A 19,773-nucleotide genomic window follows, 5' to 3' on the forward strand; every position below is an offset into this window, starting at 1 on the left:
TAGCATAAAAAGCCTTAAAATCAGATACGTTTGAATTTAATTAAATTGAACCGGTTAATGTAAAGTATAACCATTCACATTATTAATTGACAACAGGATAATCGTTTGTAGTATTATATCATTCTCGAAAACTGTCGGTGCAAGGGTTTATATTAAACAAGAGGCCCATGGGCCACATCGCTCACCTGAGGAACAATAGGTATGATAAAATCAGCTTAATGGAGTCATAATACAAACTATCTGGACAATGTACAATAATACATGTTGATCCTGTATAAATAAAATCCATTTTCCCCTGGATATTCTTATGTTTATAATCATTAGTCCCTTTTCTACCAGGACGATTTTATAGTCATATCATATGTTGAGTATTGCAGTTCTCAAAAAGATCCTTAACAATTGTTTATATATGGGATATAAACGTACATAAACTCTGAACCTTCTTGTGAGGCCAAAGAATTGTCCTGGGGCCAAAGTCTTAACAATTAGAAAGAATCATCTGGCTGATTAGTTTCTGAGAAGAAGATTATTAAAGATTTACCATATATATTCCTTTGTTAAATTTTGACCCCCCCATTGTGGCCCCACCCTACCCCTGGGGATCATGATTTTCACAACTTTGAATTTACACTACCTAAGGACGCTTCCACACAAGTTTAAGCTTTCCTGGCTGATTAGTTTCTGAGAAGAAGATTTTTAAAGATTTACTCTATATATTCCTATGTAAAACTTTGACCCTCCATTGTGGCCCCACCCTACCCTCGGGGGACATGGTTTTCACAACTTTGAATCTACACTACTTGATGATGCTTCCACACAAGTGTCAGCTTTCCTGGCTGATTAGTTTCTGAGAAGAATATTTTTAAAGATTTACTCTATATATTCCTATGTAAAACTTCGACACCCCATTGTGGCCCCACCCTACCCCTGGGGATCATGATTTTCACAACTATGAATTTACACTAACTGAGGATGCTTCCACACAAGTTTCAGCTTTCCTGGCTGATTAGTTTCTGAAAGGAAGATTTTTAAAGATTTACTTTATATATTCCTATGTTAAACTTCGACACCCCATTGTGGCCCCACCCTACCCTCGGGGGTCATGATTTTCACAACTTTGAATCTACACTACCTGAGAATGCTTCCACACAAGTTTCAGCTTTCCTGGCTGATTAGTTTCTGAGAAGAAGATTTTTAAAGATTTACTCTATATATTCCTATGTAAACCTTCGACCACCCATTGTGGCCCCACCATACCCCCGGGGGTCATGATTTTCACAACTATGAATCTACACTACCTGAGGATGCTTTCACACAAGTGTCAGCTTTCCTGGCTGATTAGTTTCTGAGAAGAAGATTTTTAAAGATTTACTCTATATATTCCTATGTAAAACTTCGACACCCCATTGTGGCCCCACCCTACCCCCGGGGATCATGATTTTCACAACTTTGAATCTACACTACCTGAGGATGCTTCCACACAAGTTTCAGCTTTCCTGGCTGATTAGTTTCTGAGAAGAAGATTTTTAAAAATTTAATCTATATATTCCTATGTTAAACTTCGACACCCCATTGTGGCCCCACCCTACCCCCCGGGGGTCATGATTTTCACAACTTTGTATGTACACTACCTGAGGATGCTTCCACACAAGTTTCAGCTTTCCTTGCTGATTAGTTTCTGAGAAGAAGATTTTTAAAGATTTACTCTATATATTCCTATGAAAAACTTCGACACCCCATTGTGGCCCCACCCTACCCCCGGGGATCATGATTTTCACGACTTTGAATCTACACTACCTGAGAATGCTTCCACACAAGTTTCAGCTTTCCTGGCTGATTAGTTTCTGAGAAGAAGATTTTTAAAAATTTAATCTATATATTCCCATGTTAAACTTCGACACCCCATTGTGGCCCCACCCTACCCCCCGGGGGTCATGATTTTCACAACTTTGTATGTACACTACCTGAGGATGCTTCCACACAAGTTTCAGCTTTCCTTGCTGATTAGTTTCTGAGAAGAAGATTTTTAAAGATTTACTCTATATATTCCTATGTTAAACTTCGACACCCCATTGTGGCCCCACCCTACCCCCAAGGGGTCATGATTTTCACAACTTTGAATCTACACTACCTGAGGATGCTTCCACTCAAGTTTCAGCTTTTCTGGCTGATTAGTTTCTGAGAAGAAGATTTTTAAAGATTTACTCTATATATTCCTATGTTAAATTTCGACCCCCAATTGTGGCCCCACCCTACCCTCGGGGGTCATGATTTTCACAAATTAGAATTTACACTACCTGAGGATGCTTCCACACAAGTTTCAGCTTTCCTGGTCTTATGGTTCATGAGAAGAAGATTTTTAAAGATTTACTCTGTATATTCCTATGTAAAACTTTGACCCCCCCCCCATTGTGGCCCCACCCTACCCCCGGGGGTCATGATTTTCACAACTTTGAATCTACACTACATGAGGATGCTTCCACACAAGTTTCAGCTTTCCTTGTCTTATGGTTCATGAGAAGAAGATTTTTAAAGATTTACTCTATATATTCCTATGTTAAATTTCGACCCCCCATTGTGGCCCTACCCTACCCTCGGGGGTCATGATTTTCACAAATTAGAATCTACACTACCTGAGGATGCTTCCACACAAGTTTAAGTTTTCCTGGTCTTATGGTTCATGAGAAGAAGATTTTCAAAGATTTACTCTGTATATTCCTATGTAAAACTTCGACCCCCCATTGTGGCCCCACCCTACCCCCGGGGGTCATGATTTTCACAAATTAGAATCTACACTACCTGATGATGCTTCCACACAAGTTTCAGCTTTCCTGGTCTTATGGTTCATGAGAAGAAGATTTTTGAAAATTTCTCGAAAATTTTCATAAATTCCTAATTATCTTCCTTTGCAAAAGGGCGTGATCCTTAATTTTCACAAATTTAAATCCCCTTAGGCTAAGAATGCTTTGTGCCAAGTTTGGTTGAAATTGGCCCAGTGGTTCTTGAGAAGATGTTGAAAATGTGAAAAGTTTACAGACAGACGGACAGACGGACAGACGGACGGACAGACAGACAGACAGACGGACGACAGACAAAATGTGATCAGAATAGCTCACTTGAGCTTTCAGCTCGGTGAGCTAAAAAAACACAAGGCAAGTTTAATACTGACTTTGAGAAACGACACTTTTAATATATTTCAATAGGGTCACAAAGTAAACACGGAGAAAAATAAGTCCAACATAATGTATTTTCAACAATTTTTAAATGTATAAGAAAAGTTCAGTAACTCATTTCAAACTAATAAAACAAAACAATTTATTAGATGACATTTTTTTTTTTATAAGAAACCTAACCAACCAACCAAACACAATTATAATGTCCACTGCAAAGCCAATCGTTAAAATTTGAATGCCCATGGCAAATTTAAAACCATGTTCGAATCTCCTCATAACCAGTACCTAAAATCCACGTTCACAAATCAAAATAATGCCTCCATCACATTTATATCCCTAACATTGAGTCAATTTCACAAACCAAAATATCTATATCCCAAACACACACTCTTTACTAGTTTACGCGGAGGAATGGCAATTCTAAATTATAAGCACCAACTTCATTTTTTAACATCTCTTGGAGATTGTTACAATGGCAGAAGAAATTAAAGAATGAGTGGGAAAGGGAAAGCAAGACAATTCTCCAAACAAAGACAATAAAAAAAAGGTTTCAAAATAAATAAAATATAAATTTATTTGTTATACTTTTATGTTAAATACTGAAATCTGATTGGTTAAGACGCAGTTAATAATATTTTCTATTACCCTCAGCGTTAGCAACGCACTTAGCAACGGGTAACATTAAAAAAATGTTACATGCGCGAAAATTATGCGCGTACGGTTCGCTGTAGAATTCACGTTATTCCTATATGAAAGCAGTAAAATTTTCTTAAAAATTAAGACATTCAGTATAACAAAATAAATAGTGCCTGTTTGGGAGGATAACAGTTGAAATTGACACCCCTCGAAAACCATTGTCAACCTCCGCTTCGCGTCGGTTGACAATGGTTTTCGAGGGGTGTCAATTTCAACTGTTACCCTCCCAAACAGGCACTATTTATATAATATTGCCATAGTATTCTTCAGTATTAGTTGAAGTCCCTTTCCCTTACTAGTATTTAAGGAATAAGGAATCAATCTTTGGGTATTATGAGGTGAGGTGATAATTTTGGTCGGGTTTTGGTCAAATCCAATAAAGCCAAAAGGGCTTTGTGATAGATTTGACCACGCTCACACCAAAATAATAACTTCATAATTCCTAATTACTTGTATTTATATCATTTCTAATTTCTACCCATTAAAGCAACATTTTAAAACCACTATTTTTTCATGTAGCACGCTCTATGTATTACTACGCGACGCTGCCAAAAACGTGTTCGGTTATGCCACAAGACACGCCCATTTTGTGTCGCTCATCTTTTATAATTGATTCGTAATGTTATCACAGACGAAGAAAGTTGAATTAATCAGTTTGCTTATTTCTTGGATGAAGAGAGGATTTCAAAACATTAAAGCATTGACCATAAGATCTCTCTAATAGCACACGATGTTATGCCCCGTCTTACATTACTGTGTTCAAAGAAAGATAATTTGAGACATTGGAATTCGCCCAGTTTTAAATCCGCCCACTGACAACGAGAGCAAAAAGTGCGAAAAATAAAACGAGGATAAATATTTCCCTGTATACAGTTTAATATACTCAATTGTTGCAATGTAGTTCGATGTCTTGAATAGAGAGATTTTTTTAAGGCACAGCTGAAAGCTGGAGAGTGGGCAAGAATTCCCTTTGCTAAAGATACAGTTCAAAATGGTTATTGCAAGTAATTTCTGGAAAAAAATAAAAAACATTAAAACAAACATCCAGTCATTTCAAAAGCCCCCTCAACATGCTCAAGTAAATCAGATCACTTAAAAAATGTGTAAATTTAGATTATTTTACATTATGAATTGTACAGCATTATTGGAATGGACTTCATAAGATCAAGGATGATGTAAAAATACATGTAAATGTATGAATGCATAGAAAAATGACTCTTGTTGTCTGAAATACATGTAAATAATGCTCTATACTTTAAAACATATATATATCACTTTGTTTGTTCAAATGAGATCACAGTACTTTCAGTATTGGAATGTGGCGGATGCCTTGGTTGAGATTCTTCTAGAATGGACTGTAGACCAGGAGGCCTTGTTGTTTGTTGTGATGAAGTCTTCAGTCTGTGGAAATCTTCAGCAGTAGAGAGACTTGTTATCTTTTTGAGGGTGGTGGACCCCGCACCAGAACGCTGTCCCTCGGAGTACTTCTCATAGATGTACCAAACACCCCCCGACAGGTTCATAGATATACCGATGTAGGTGGGGTAGTTGTGGCTGATCCCCCCAAAAGTAAACAGACCAAACAGGGTCTGTACCATAGCCTTCAGGCCCCCCACAACACTGGTAGTGAGGGCCGAAGTCAGGCTGGTACACAGAAATAACGTGTAGTTCAAGAGGCACCCCATGCTGATCGCCAGGAGGAATATCACAAAGAAGGACAGTGGACTGTCTGTGGTGTACTTGGTGACTTGGAATACTTCGCCATTCAGAAACATGTACAGTGTCAGAAAAGGCAGGGTGTTCACGCTGTTAAGCTGGAGCGTTTCCACAGTGCTGATGTCTTTCTCACAGTACCGCTGAACAAGCAGAAGGTACAGTGATTGTGAAAGGTTGCTCAATGCTCCACATGTATATGCTAGCCAGTTAAATTTCAGATCTCCATAACCTGCCCGAGAATAATTCATAGATAAATACAAATTAATCAAAAGAGTTGATCATGATGACTTCAACAATTATCTTCAATATTTTTTTTACATAATCTCTTTTTTAATGAATTCTGCATTACTCAAAATAAAAGCATGTGCAGATCCAGAAAATTTTTCCAGGGGGGTCTGAGGCCCATTTCAGATAATTTTACTATCTGAATTCATAAGTTTGATTTTTTTTTCAGGTGGAGTCACCCCCCTCCCCCCTCCAGATCCATGCATGAAAAGTATGTACATATCTTACCTGCTACAACACAACCCATGGTCAAAAGAATCACAGATAGAGTTGTTGCCCGAGTAGGATGCGACTTCTTTAGAACAACAACAGATAAAAACATTGTCACTAACGGTACACATCGTTTTAGAACTCCATACATGGCAACATTCATGTGACTTAGAGCACTCAAGCCTAAGACTGAGTTGACTCCATAAAAAAAGGCAGGTAATGCAAACGACTTTCCTCGCTGTATGGTGTATCTGGGCAAATTTATCAGATTAACACATGACAACCCCTCCAGAAGCGTAATGGTGAACACCATCTGAATCACCATGATGAATACAGGAAAATCAAATTCAAGTGTTGTCATCAAAGCCTTGTTTATAAATGCCATGGAAACAGAACATGTGCCGTACATAACTGCAGCAACAGTTCCTCGCAAACCCGATTCTGTGAGACATTTTTCCAAGTAACCAATTAAGTTTGTCATTACAACTGAAAAAGAAAATTTTCATTACCAGTAATCAAGATTTTCACAAATGTAATAGCAACAGGCTCTGGCAGATCAAAAAAATCAGTAAATAGAAATCCATGTACAGTGTAAATGTTTTACAAGTTCATGTACGGTATGTTTTGTCAAACAAATACAACATTCACAAGATTTATACTATAGGGTTCCATAAAGTTCTGAATGGATCAAAGATGTAAAATGAGAAGATCAATTAGCACTATACTGTCGTATGATATTCTGGCATCATATTCTGCTTAATCATTTGATAATTATAAATAATGCAGGATTTGAAGAATGCTTATTCAAAAGTATGAAAATATTCCAAGATTTCTCCTTTGAAATCCTCCCTAAAGCTTGTCAAGTTGAATAAGCTGCTAAAAATTAAACGAATTAGGAGATTTTAAAAAGTAAATCACATAGAAATACTAGTATGTTTCATGTACCGTATTAAAAAATTGTGTGAGGCTTCCTGACAACTTTCCAAAGGAAAAAGTATTTTTTAATGTTAGATATTTTCCCCTTCAAATTTCTGTAAGAAATCTGATTTCGTTCTTGTAAAGTTTTCAGCATGGGTAGAAGAGATGACTTACATTGATTTCAATTTAACTTTTAAGACAGGTATGTGTATTTTAACTATAAAAATCGTCATAAAATTTTAAATATTGGAAACAGTAAACCGACACATATTAAACCTATATAATAGAAGATCCACTAAGCTTCTTCCAGATCTTGTGAACCTTAAAACTGTTAGGTACATAATTAAGTTTTGGCATTCAGGATATTAATGCTATTTCATAAATCATTAAGATTATACCGGGTATTTAAATTTTATTTCTTTTTGCCATGCCATCCTACGCATCCTACATGGGATTGTAACGGGATGGGAGAAATAATGACAGATTTGAATCCGGGCCCCCTGAATCTCTAGTCAGGTGCTCTACCAACAGAGCTATCTGGAATCGGTATCTAAACCAGTCTGACTGTCATATTCTTCCCCCTTAAATGATCTTTGCCCTCGAAGATCACCCCAGGCTCTTTCCCAGGCAGGAGTTAACCTGTCAGTTCCTGGGGTTGGTCACGGCACCAAATTAACAAGATGGGAGAAATAATGACGGACCAGACTGAGATTCGAACCCCAGCCTCCTGAATCTTAAGTGAAGAGCACTATCAACTGAGCTATCTGGTGCCGGTATTCGAACCGGTCTGACCGTCACAGGATATATATCTGATAATATCATAAAAAGGAAATGGACAACTCTGCCAAACCTATAATTAACAGTTATATCAATACACTAAACCATGAATTTGTCCTTATACAGTATTATATACTATATACGAATACAATCAACAACGGTTTTATACTTGAGGAAATTCGAATTTACATACTACACATTGTTTGTTTTTTTCATTTTATATTGACATTTTTTTAGGATACGCTACAGAAAATATTAAAAGTACCTCAAGAGTATCCTTTAAGTTCCGTTATTTTACTGGCTTATGTAGAAACAACAGGACAGGGGGAGTTTGAAGTTTCTACCCAGAACCTAATAATACCCACGGCCACAACGTCATTCGGCAAACCTCGTTGCACGAACTTTTTGATCGGGATTGGAATACAATAATGGATAGAAATTGTATAATAAAAACAAACAATTTTACTACTTTAGATTAAAATTGTCTCTTTCTGGTGCATAACCTATCACCAAATAACAATAACTTCAAACAATCTGATTAAAAATAAGATTGCAACACCTGCATGTTTTAATACATCGGGATCGGATATCAAAGTGTACAAAGTGAAAGTTGCTATGCATTTTCATTTTGTTCACAGGCTGCTGCTCATGGCGGGGGATTTGATAGTTGAAATATTACAATAACCGAATAGAAATCATGTGGAATGTGTTTGTGCCTTCCTGTATACTTAATCGAAAATCGGGTAAACTTTATGGAAGAGTTATAGGGGAAGAGAGATTAGTTCTTATTGATGAAGACAGTGTGCATGCTACACATGAAGGTGACAAATCAATAGGTACATTCAGGAAGCTAGTTGAGGAAGAGTCAAATGAAAATAAAAACAAAATAAAAAGTTCTAATAAATGCATTTTTATTGATTTGTGTTGCAACACTAATGGAGATATTAGTTGTGAAATTATAAATAATTCTGAAAAACTTGAGTGCAACGTAGTGGTTTTTGAACCCCAGCAGTTTGTTGACTCATATTTTCTAAAGTGGAGCAAGTTGACAGAAACCAAAAGTGAAAACATTGTAGATACTTTGTCCAGATTGTTGAGCTTGGTTGATTTAAATGATGCAAGGACAGTTCTCCTTCAGAAACTGCAATGTATGGTGATATTTTTATTCCAGATTATCGGATATCTCCTAGATAACAGGTAACTAACACACATGAGTGAAATTGGATTATACTATCTGTCATTCTTTGAAAGGTGACCTTGAACTCATTTTGAAGGTTATGGCAATTACTAAACTTGTCATGGTTTATATATGCACATCTGCAATGTGCTTGAAATGTAATATTTTTCTTAGTTTAGTCTTTATGATGATAGGGTTGCTAGACTTGGACCCCTCAAGTTTGTTGCAAGTTGTTCCTCATTACTGGATCATCAGATCTCTAGGAGACAAGAATACCTGAATGCCAGAGGAGGTGACCACCGCTTGTCAAGGACACAACTTGGGTGAGAATTATGGATTGGATTTGATTTACCCCTCCAGTTTTCAATTAGAATCCAGTACTTTTGAATTTATATTATAAATAAAAGAAGAATTTCAATTAATGCTGCTTATTTTTTCTTTTTTGATTTGCAGATTAGCAAATGTGTGTTTGAGACAATTTTTGGACACAATGCTTGGGATGACAGTAATGTACGTTTTCTTTCACAACAACCTGTCTGATCAACTAGCAGCAGACATTATCACCTGGGCCTATGTAAGTTAAGAAACAAATATCTGTAACGCCTTTATTGAGTATAATTTAAAATCAAGGAATAAAAACTCTTCAAAATATTTTGAAACAAGAGGCCCATGGGTCACCTCACTCACCAGAATTAAAATGTTAAAATCTGATCCAGATATTGAACTTGCATTCATTCATGGAATAAAATCCAATACAAAAAATAGATAATTGTCTTCATTTCTTGATTTATTTCTTTTGTTTCGGTTTTGCTAAAATATTAATGTAGTTATGATTAAGCATTTTATTGTAATTATGAGCCAAAACCAAATACATGTGTAGCATTTAATAGTTTTACATTATCTCTGTTTAGCCTCTGAAATAATTGTGGAGAAGAGTATTTAAACACACTCGCTTCATTGTTGGTTTTCTGTAGGCTGTTGCTGACTATCTCTATTCGCTAGTCACATGGTTGATGGGTGCTCCAGCAGGACTAAAACTAAACAAGCAACTGACTGAATTTTTAGGACACTTCTTCCTCTACCATATACACTTATGGAAAGGTATCGTACTATCGTGTGCGGATCTAAAAAAAAATTTCAAAGGGGGAGGGGGGTCAAAGGGACTTCCAAGTTTGCCAGGGGGTCCGAGGCATTTTTGGGGTTATTTAATTTTTATCACATTCAAAAGACTGTGTTGCTGTCAAATATTAGAATTCATGTTTTAATCCAAATTGAGGATTTATATTTTATGTATATGATTATCTTACCAAAAGATTTTTTCCAAAATAGTCTGATAAATGGTTTTGGTGTACAAAGTGTATTAATGTTGTCTATCTGTTTGGCAGGATATCTAGTAATCTTACAGCCAGTGTTAAGCAGTGTGCTGTGGTCTGCGTCCCTGTTAGGGGTACTGGGATTGACTTCACAGTTGTGCTTCCTACGAGATGTGTTGTCTATGATGACCTTGCACATATACTGCTTCTATGTTTATGCTGCTAGGTAAGGAAAAGTATATTGATTTCTTTTCCATTGTGTTAAAACTCTTAAATGATTCACTCTTGATCCAGCTATTTTGGGGGTTTTTTTAATGTGAAACAATCATTGACAAAATATAGAGAAAAACTCTGAATTCTGTTTCTGCATTTGAAATTACAAGTGTAGATCAGCTTTAGATGTCCCTTCAATTATGCTTACATTCTCTCCAATAACAGAATATACCAGTTCCAAGTGTATGCGCTGTCAGCTTTCTGGCGTCTATTTAGAGGGAAGAAATGGAACATGCTGCGCCAGCGTTTGGATTCAGTTCGTTACAACGTGGATCAACTTTTCCTAGGAACTCTTCTGTTTACCATACTTCTCTTCACACTACCAACATTTGCGTTATATTATGTTGTCTTTACATTGGTATGTACTTTACAGTATCTATTTACCATGGAGTCATTACAAGTTGTGGTTTATTTTTTGCTGATTTCATGCCCCTCGTCCCTTCAGCTGCAAATTTATACATCCTCTCATTATAAAAAGAAGAAGTATATTTATTCAAGTAATACAAGTAAAACCACATAATTACATCCCTTTAAATATGTGAACAATTTACAAGCCATGATATTTGCAAGGCCTCCATGAATTTAAGGAGGCTGATTTAGGGTTTTTTTGCATAAAAACTACAATAGCAAAACTCTTATTTTTTAGCCATATGTAATTTACCCAACTCTAGTATACTTGCGAAGTTTTAAGAAAATCTACCGTCTGGTTCGTTTTAGTGGCCATCTCAAAATACAAGTACATATAACATAGAAATATATGGTAAATTATTATTTACCTCACTTTGAAGCAGATTTAAAAGATACTACATAATCGATTTTCCTCAAATTGTATTATGTGATTAGAAATATGGTATCATTTTCTACCTTGAATGTAAAAAATATTAAAATTCTATCGTCTGGTTCATAGTGGGGGTCATCTCAAATATCAAAATGCACAAAAATTTGCTATAAATTTGGAGTATTACAAATGTAGAGGGGTACAATGGATTCATTCGAAAATTCGTTCTACAAAGCTTTATTTTATCATAACGTCATAAAAGCACAGTGGCAGCGGAAAAACCATTTAAAAAATAAAATTTCCCTTAAAAACTCTAAATATTAATACTTATTTCGTTTAGTGTGTTTTTAACCGGGTTTTCCAACGGAAAAATCCGGTTATTAAAATGGTGAAAATGGCGGGCGGGCGGGTGGGCGGGCGGGCGGCTGCCAAAAGGGTACCCTCATTGTACGGGTAAATCCTCCTACAGTTCTCAAGATAGGAACTTGTTCTTTTGCAGATCAATTGTACATATATCAGAGGTGTGCATATTGCTAGGATTTTAATTTCCGATAATTTATCGAAAAAATACCAGCTTTTGAACTTAGTCATTTTTTGGCAAAATGTTGCACATAGGGTACCCTCATTGTACGGATAACTCATCCTACAGTTCTCAAGATAGGAAGTTATTCTTTTGCAGATCAATTGTACATATATCAGAGGTATGCATATTGCTAGGATTTTGATTTCTGATAATTTATCGAAAAAATACCAGCTTTTGAACTTAGTCATTTTTTGGCAAAATGTTGCATATAGGGTACCCTCATTGTACGGATAACTCCTCCTACAGTTCTCAAGATAAGAAGTTGTTCTTTTGCAGATCAATTGTACATATATCAGAGGTGTGCATATTGCTAGGATTTTGATTTCCGATAATTTATGAAAAAAATACCAGCTTTTGAACTTAGTCATTTTTTGGCAAAATGTTGCATATACATGTAGGGTACTCCATTTCACTGGATAAGGGTTGACATGGATTATGGATACAGTTTACATAAAAGAAAACCCGGTTTGCTGTCACATTGACAGCTTTTCACTTGTTTTATAATGAGATGAATTTAATAATGATATCGAAACAATTTCTTGAAAAGTATAAATTTTACTAGAATGCGCAAAAACGTGCAATGAAAACTGAAGTCGCCCTCCTTAAATTATTCCATAGTACTGTATTTTACACTTTTAAATGTATTTTATACCTACAGTTTACATCAACATGTTTAAATTTGAATAAAATAAAGTTTAGCCACCAGAGAGTTGAAACTTTATCATTTATCCCTTGCAGCTCCGTCTTATTGTATTGACAGCTCACCAAGCAATCCACACTATCGTACAGACAATTGACACTTTCCCGCTGTTTTCGGTAGTGATGTGGTGTTTAAACTTTAGACAAATGACAGGTAATTTTGCAAATTGGTGTACGGTTCTTAATTTCTTCGCTAAGTCAAAGACATCATCCTATTAATAGCCATGCTAGTTTCTGACTGGCTTGTATATTGTCATCAAGTTATATCTCCCTCCCACTTTTAGTTTATTCATTTAAAAAATGAAAGTATTTGCTACATTTACTGATAATTAAATGTTTCACCTATGTAATTTTCAAGCTCAATTGATTGCTGCTGTATCTTTCAGTCCTTTGATTTTTAAAATAAAAATATGATTTATTAGGGTCTCGTGGCTATTTTTTTAGGAGATGTTTTATTCACTTGTGTTACACAGAAATCCAGCAATTTGTTACCTGTATTTTCACTCCAAGTAAGATTTAATTAAAAATAATTGAAATTCAGTTTACCTTCATTTGGTCCTTTAAAGCTCAGAGTATAATTTGATTCACTTAGTATTTGTGCCTTATTTAAGATAACTTCACTGATAAAATTTTTTTACATTGATTTCAGATTATACAGATGCCAATTAGAAAACTCCTCTCAAGATCTGAAAATCCATTTCGAAAAGCACAGGAAAAGAAATACCTCTGGAGCAGTTTAATTGGGGATCTTGTATGGGGACGTTTAATTTATCCATGGGTAGAAGTTTCTCATCCCTAATAAAATTTGTTTTATGAAATTTTGATTTGTTTTTATGTTTGTTTGGTATGCATTAGCTTTTTGCTAATTTCTTTCCAATTGATCATGAATGGTATCTATGTGTGTGCATGCACATAATCTAAATAGTTGAACGCTTCCAAACATTAGAAAAAAAGTATAAAAAATTTGTTGTAAATTGATATTACATATTTTTTTTATAAACTTGAGGCCCAAAGGTCTTTTTTGTCACCTGAGTACATGTACCATAGTGTTTACATAGACATGTTGGGAGATCTCAAACATTTAAGCCTCAATGTAAGGAATAAGGAATCATTCTTTGAATATCATGTGATGATCAAATCGATCGGGATGATCAAATCCAAGAAATCCCGAAAGTTGGCGAAATGAGAAAGAGCGCTATATACCTCTTTTTCTTAATAGTGCAGAGAAATATTCTTTTATTGTTATAGCTTAACCCCCCCCCCCCCCAAAAAAAAAAATCCATTCCTATTCAATACACCTTTTCCAAATTTTTTTTCATGGTGCTTTCCCAATCAAGATGACAGAGTAGGAAACGAACTCAACGCATTGCGACTTGATACACAATGTCCATTTTTCTAAATATACATGTGTAATTGGAAAAACATAAGTTTCTTGAATGATTTCAAAACCAGTCCACGCGCCCGACAGTAGCTACATGTCTGTATATAGCTCTCGGTTTGGGAAAATTCGACGTAGATATGTACGGAACTGTAGCTTCAAAGTCGTCCGTCCAATATTTTTTTTCGAGGGGGAGCTACAGACCTGCAGCTAGCCTGACAGGAGCGTATTCGCCGGTGTTTGTCGTGTAACTAAATGATAGAATTTTAGTGCGAAATAAGATCGGAAACATACATAACGTTATAATGTTTTTATGTCTCTGGTAAGATTCTACAGATCTAATTTATTGCTACTAATGAAGGAATCGTCTTTAAAGTGTATGTGCATGATTAAGTGCCCCTGCCCCCTCCCAAAAAGTGTGTGTATTCGATAGGTTTATTTTAACGTGCGGTGGAAAAAAAACTCCACTGTATCGTACGAAAAATGTACATGTACATACACATGTATCTGTGTATTCGATAGGTTTATTTTAACGTGCGGTGGGAAAAAAATCCACTGTATCATACGAATAATGTACATACACATTTATCTTTTAATCGTTCTGGATGCACTGGACAGATTCAGTATCAATGTGAAACAACACGAGATCAACTGGGCAAATTTTCGACATTTACTGTGCTTTACAAGATGCCCATCAGTAAACGCAGTGCGTGTCATAAATATCGCGTTTTTGCCAATCATACTTCATACTTGTATAATATATATCAATCGTGGAAGAGGTATGATTATCAATTGAAATTTCTGTTTCGAATGCACCCGTGTCATCTCGTGTTAGCTCATTCAGAACGTTTTCCAAATGTACGCGTGTCTCTGTCGTTTGCGACCTCGTGTGTAGCTTATTCTGATCAGGTTTTAGATAGAGGTGTTACAGGTTGACAAATTAAAATGCACTTTTCAGTGTGGTCAAAATGATAGGACCTGTTAAAATTATTGAACTGAAACGCTATCAAAATCTTTTTCTTCCATTTCCGTTTTCCACCATTTTGTTCCCCATCGTGGCCTCTCAAAGCGATCAACAACAAAATTTTCCATTCGTCATATTTTAGGGAACAACTCAATAGCTGGTATAACCATGATATTTGAATATCGTACTTTGATATCACCCCTGCATTACCTGCAAACAAAGCGAGACTAGGTATTTGACTATTGGAGTTAAGTGAAAAAACATCTTAATGAAATATTTATTTTGTCTTTCACATATACAGGGTTTCCCAGAATATCTGATACCATTTGAAATTCATGTAAATTTATTAATGCTTGGCCAAAACTTGTAAATTGTGACTCATAGTTGAATTTTTTTCCCTCAAAAATTGCTTCCCATTGAAATATGATGTCAAAAAATTATAAATATCATATTTCTTTGGTTAATTTTTTTTTTCAAGATGAATCGGAAAAATCGAGAGCGGGTATATCTTCCGTTTTAAAACTTTTTTTTTCAATCACACACTCCAGATATTGTTGCATGAATTATTAAATCAGAATACCCTGGGGAAAAAAACAACTTTAAGCAAAGCAACAGTTAATTTAAATAGTAAAAAGATGGGATCCGTACAGAGGATATGTTGTTAGGAATTTTACTCATCCAATGACGTAATCATTGATAAAAAAGGACGCCAATTTGACACACTCTATAAAGTATTTTTCGTTTTCTGTTAAATAAATTTAATCAAAAGTAATTTAAAGAGTAAATGGTATCGGATATTCTGGGACACCCTGTATATATGACCCCATTTTCGTGTTCTTTATTTAAACGTGATGGAATGTGTGGGTGCGTTATAAGCAAGATGCGACATATTGGTCTCTGTAAAGAGACACGAGGTTAAGGCATAAGGGGTTTACGGGAGGTAACTCTTCACATAGAGATACCAATTTACGTAAATGTAGCGCTAATATTCTTAAAAAAAACATATATAACTTAAATTTTTTTTATATGTGTGTGCCTTTTTTTAAAGAGAGGTGGGTGTCCTTTAAAAAAAAAATATTTATGCATTTACTCATAGAAAATAATATGTTGCAACAGGGCGAGGGGATATAGCCTACAGCACCAGCTTTTCATTGGTTAGAATAGCTATTTGCATATTATTCCACACGCATGCGTTAAGGGCTAGGTGGCCATTTTGGATTCTGTCGTTCGACGACAACCACGAAAACTCTGAAATATGAAAATGCAAGAGATTTAACAAAAAATTCTAAAACACAGTAAGTACGCATTAACATTAACTTAATAAACTCCAGTAAAATCGTTGTTTTTAAGTTTACATGGCTTTTACATTATGACACTTTCCCTTGTTCTAACATTTTTACACATAATGTAAAGATTAAAGAATATTCAGTCTGCGAAGACAAATCTCACCTGTATATACGTTTGAATCCTGTGCTTAACATGCTATCCGTCTTTATGAATCATATTTGGATTACATAAATTTCCCTTTGTTTGTATCGGTATCAACACAAAGCTTTCGGCATAGACGTCGATGTTGTCGACCATTGTATTTGGCGATCTTGAGTCGACCCCTTTCTTTAACGTCACGTGATATATTTTTATTGCAGAGAGGCCCTGCACGGGTTATTTTTAGAGTTGCGATGATACTGAGAGACGGTGGTGTCAACTTTTGAATTTTAATAATGTAATAAATCTGACATTTTAATTTTTGTTCTTAGAAATTGATATGAAGAGAAATTTCACAGGATGTGGTTTTAAGCCAAAGGTGCATTGAATTATGCACATTATCAAGGCCCGAACCCGTCATGAAACATGCTTGGTGACCACGTGGCAAATCTATCCTTGAAACAATTTATCGACAATCAGCGGGATATTTTGTATACTATAAGATATAAGCGCAAAGGGTGATAATTTTTGAATTTACAGATGATTTGTAAAAAGTTAATTAAACCTTTATATTTTTTCAACATACTTTATTTAATGCACGAGACTTTTCTGATTTGTCTCGATGTCGTATCCGTGCAAATGTTCGAAATATTCGCATAGAAATCATCACCGTCATCATCATGATGATATCTCGATCGTCATCATCATCATCATCAGATATTGAGATTTACGTTGACTCTCTTTAGTGCAAGTGTACCGTAGCAGCCCGAAATTTGCTCAATTTTGATCGATTTACTTCATATTCCTATATATACATGTATATGTATATGTGGTTGTAAAATTAATTATACCTATTAATTCAGTTCATGTTTTCACCAAAGCAGAAACGACAATAATCTGTTGGGTACGAGAAAAAATGGGTTTTGAAATTTTCCCTTAGGTGAAACTAGTCCTAACTGGATTGATGACGACATGTTTCCCTCCGTACTATCAGCGAAGCAGACATTCGTTATGCGAAATGGAAGAGGACTGATCATCTAATATTCACGACACACTTATTTTTGCGTAATTTAAATCAAAAGATCATGATAAAAAAAGTTGTGAAGAAATAAGCCTAATGTAAAATGCGCGATAGTGACACGCCGTATACAGTTAGGCTATATATAACGTTAGGCCTAACTGACGTGTCGTCACCGTACAGCTGTAAGAAATGTTACGGCTTCGATAGATCCGTGTATGCCATTGATAGACCTCAGTCATTCCGTAAAAAAGTGCATTACATATATTCTTTCTCAAAATATACATATATGTAATTCTAAACAAAATCATTAATATATGCAGAAAGTCTATTTTCACTGGTTAGATTATCATTATTTAAGGAATAAGAAATCAATATTTGAGTATTAACGTTATGTAGAGATCAAATACGATCATTTGTGATAAAATCCAATCAATGAAGCCCAAAGGGCTTATTGATAGATTTGATCACACCTTATTGTATTTGATCGCCTTATAATATTCAAAGAACGATTCTTAAAAAATCCTAGTTCTAATAAATATATCAACAATTGCTGAATTTAATATTTATTACTGTGGTTTCATCAATATTCGTTGAATACCAATTTTCGTGGATTTCGTTGTTATAAGTTGGTCCACGAAATTAAATGTTCATTGAAGTTCAATTTTAACTAACAATTTGTATTGATAGGATCATTGGCCACGAATTTAGGTTTTCAGAAAATCCACGAAAACTGATACCCACGAAAATGAATGAAACTACAGTAATAAAAAATTTACATATTTAACGTTATGTTAACATATTTTCATTGTATAAAATCATGGAATTTCTGCTTGTCCCCCCAATTTACTTTATTTACGTCATTGATGAAATGTATTGAACTATTAAATGATATTTAAATTACATTTTTCAATGTCTTTGCCGGTGATAACACTATATTTACATCCACCAAGTATTATTCCCTCTATTTCTTACGGAAGCATATAGTTAATTCATAACTCTATAGAACAGCCAGACTGAAATCTACACGCCCCGTTTATTGATTGGTCAAAATCTACGGCGGCTGAAACTGACAAGAAAGTGACAGGATTGAATTTGACACGCCCTGTTTATCATTTGGTCGAGACCTACAACTACCTAAGAAAAATCACGGACTGCACGAACTAACCATGATGATGTCAGACTCAAAGTCTCACTGGAGACGATTTGGCTGTTTCTTTTAGCTAACGTACTTATGTACATTAACAGTAATTTAGTGAATTTTATCTACTTTTTACGCTCAATTTATTAATTAGTTAAAATAAAGATGTTAATGTAAACAATCAAATGCTCACTTTTGGTGATTCATGTGGGTTATGAAGGTAGCGATCATTGATTTAAGTGATGATTTTGGTCAGGGCGTAAAGGTCTTTGGGATTTGATCACGCCCAACCAAAATTATCACCTCATAATATTCAAACTTGGGAATGATTCCTTATTCCTTAAAGCGTTTATAGGCTCATATATCGCAGACAAAGACAATGGAAAATAAAAATATTTGATCATAAAAACATCAGGTTTAATTAGTCTAAGTGTATTTTAAATACAGTATTTTGCATATGTATTATTAACAATAATGAAGTTAAAGGACCTTATTTGTTATTTATTATAAACTATATAATTTGTGTAACATCTCTTTGATAAGTGTTACTTGCAACAAAGAGATTATGAACTGTTGCTCAGAAATCATTTATGGATAATAATTATATAAGGACAAATAATAAATAGTTCATATAATTTTTTTTCACTTATATTACATTAATAATATAATGATGGGTTACCATCTCCAAACTTGGTATATGTTTTTCAATCGTGCAAGTCCTATAAAATTTTATGTGTACATGCAGGTAAATAATGTTGACTTTAATTATTCACTAAAAGGAAGGACATACTTTCTGGTCTTTGTATAAGAGCAAAATGAATTATAATCAAACTTTTAAAGTTTATTTAGTTGTCACTGAATATTTCAATAATAAAAGGTTTTGAAGTGATTAACTTGCAAATAATTTGCCATGAAAATCTATTGAGAAGAGAGATAACTCTTTTTAGAAAAATGGAAGAAGCTTGGGTTTCTTAACTTTCTTGTTATGTGGAAATATTTGTTGAATATTAGCATGAACATTATCTCTGTATTGTAATTTGAAAATTGAATTGCTTAACTATAGGTATATGCCCATAAAAATTTATGATTAAAGGTTATAAAAGAATTTTGTTACAAAGATTGGTGATTAAATTATTTTGAAGGAAAATTGGTTTAAAAGTCAATATTAAAATCAATATTTTATAGATATGTTTAAAGGATTGATTTTTATCCCCCTATCCCACCCCCACCCTCCAAAAAAAGAAAGTAT

At 34.8% G+C, this 19,773-nt stretch overlaps 3 protein-coding genes and 1 long non-coding RNA gene across 5 annotated transcripts in view; 2 read left to right on the forward strand and 2 right to left on the reverse strand.

The window, feature by feature from the left end:
- Positions 1–4,078: 4,078 nt before the first annotated feature.
- LOC128167478 (uncharacterized) lies at positions 4,079–6,776 on the reverse strand. Its single transcript, XM_052833214.1, has 2 exons — positions 6,099–6,776; positions 4,079–5,814 (listed from the first exon to the last, which is right to left on the reverse strand). The coding sequence occupies exons 1-2, from the start codon at positions 6,559–6,561 to the stop codon at positions 5,141–5,143; spliced, it is 1,137 nt and encodes a 378-aa protein (XP_052689174.1). The 5' UTR covers positions 6,562–6,776; the 3' UTR covers positions 4,079–5,140.
- Positions 6,777–8,358: 1,582 nt separating this feature from the next.
- LOC128167477 (phosphatidylinositol N-acetylglucosaminyltransferase subunit Q-like) lies at positions 8,359–13,861 on the forward strand. Of its 2 annotated transcripts, XM_052833212.1 has the most exons (9): positions 8,359–8,972; positions 9,147–9,275; positions 9,406–9,526; positions 9,927–10,053; positions 10,338–10,491; positions 10,704–10,896; positions 12,638–12,752; positions 13,043–13,107; positions 13,248–13,861. In XM_052833212.1, exons 1-9 carry the CDS (start codon positions 8,473–8,475, stop codon positions 13,395–13,397), a joined length of 1,554 nt encoding a protein of 517 aa, XP_052689172.1. In that variant the 5' UTR covers positions 8,359–8,472; the 3' UTR covers positions 13,398–13,861. The 2 variants fall into 2 exon arrangements, with proteins under 2 accessions (XP_052689172.1, XP_052689173.1); XM_052833213.1 differs by lacking the exon at positions 13,043–13,107 and having other exon boundaries at positions 8,363–8,972; positions 13,248–13,416.
- Positions 13,862–13,881: 20 nt separating this feature from the next.
- On the reverse strand, positions 13,882–19,745 carry LOC128167480 (uncharacterized). The gene is made up of 3 exons (XR_008241239.1): positions 16,390–19,745; positions 16,031–16,188; positions 13,882–15,150 (listed from the first exon to the last, which is right to left on the reverse strand). It is a non-coding gene; the product is annotated as an uncharacterized LOC128167480 (long non-coding RNA).
- Positions 16,128–19,773, forward strand: part of LOC128167479 (activating transcription factor 7-interacting protein 1-like) — a 40,187-nt gene continuing 36,541 nt past the window's right edge. The window contains exon 1 of the mRNA XM_052833215.1: positions 16,128–16,235. The gene's annotated coding sequence lies outside the window, so the exon portion shown is untranslated. The remainder of the gene's footprint in view (positions 16,236–19,773) is intronic.

This window comes from Crassostrea angulata, chromosome 10, assembly GCF_025612915.1.
Source record: "Crassostrea angulata isolate pt1a10 chromosome 10, ASM2561291v2, whole genome shotgun sequence".
Classification (NCBI taxonomy): Eukaryota; Metazoa; Mollusca; class Bivalvia; order Ostreida; family Ostreidae; genus Magallana; species Magallana angulata.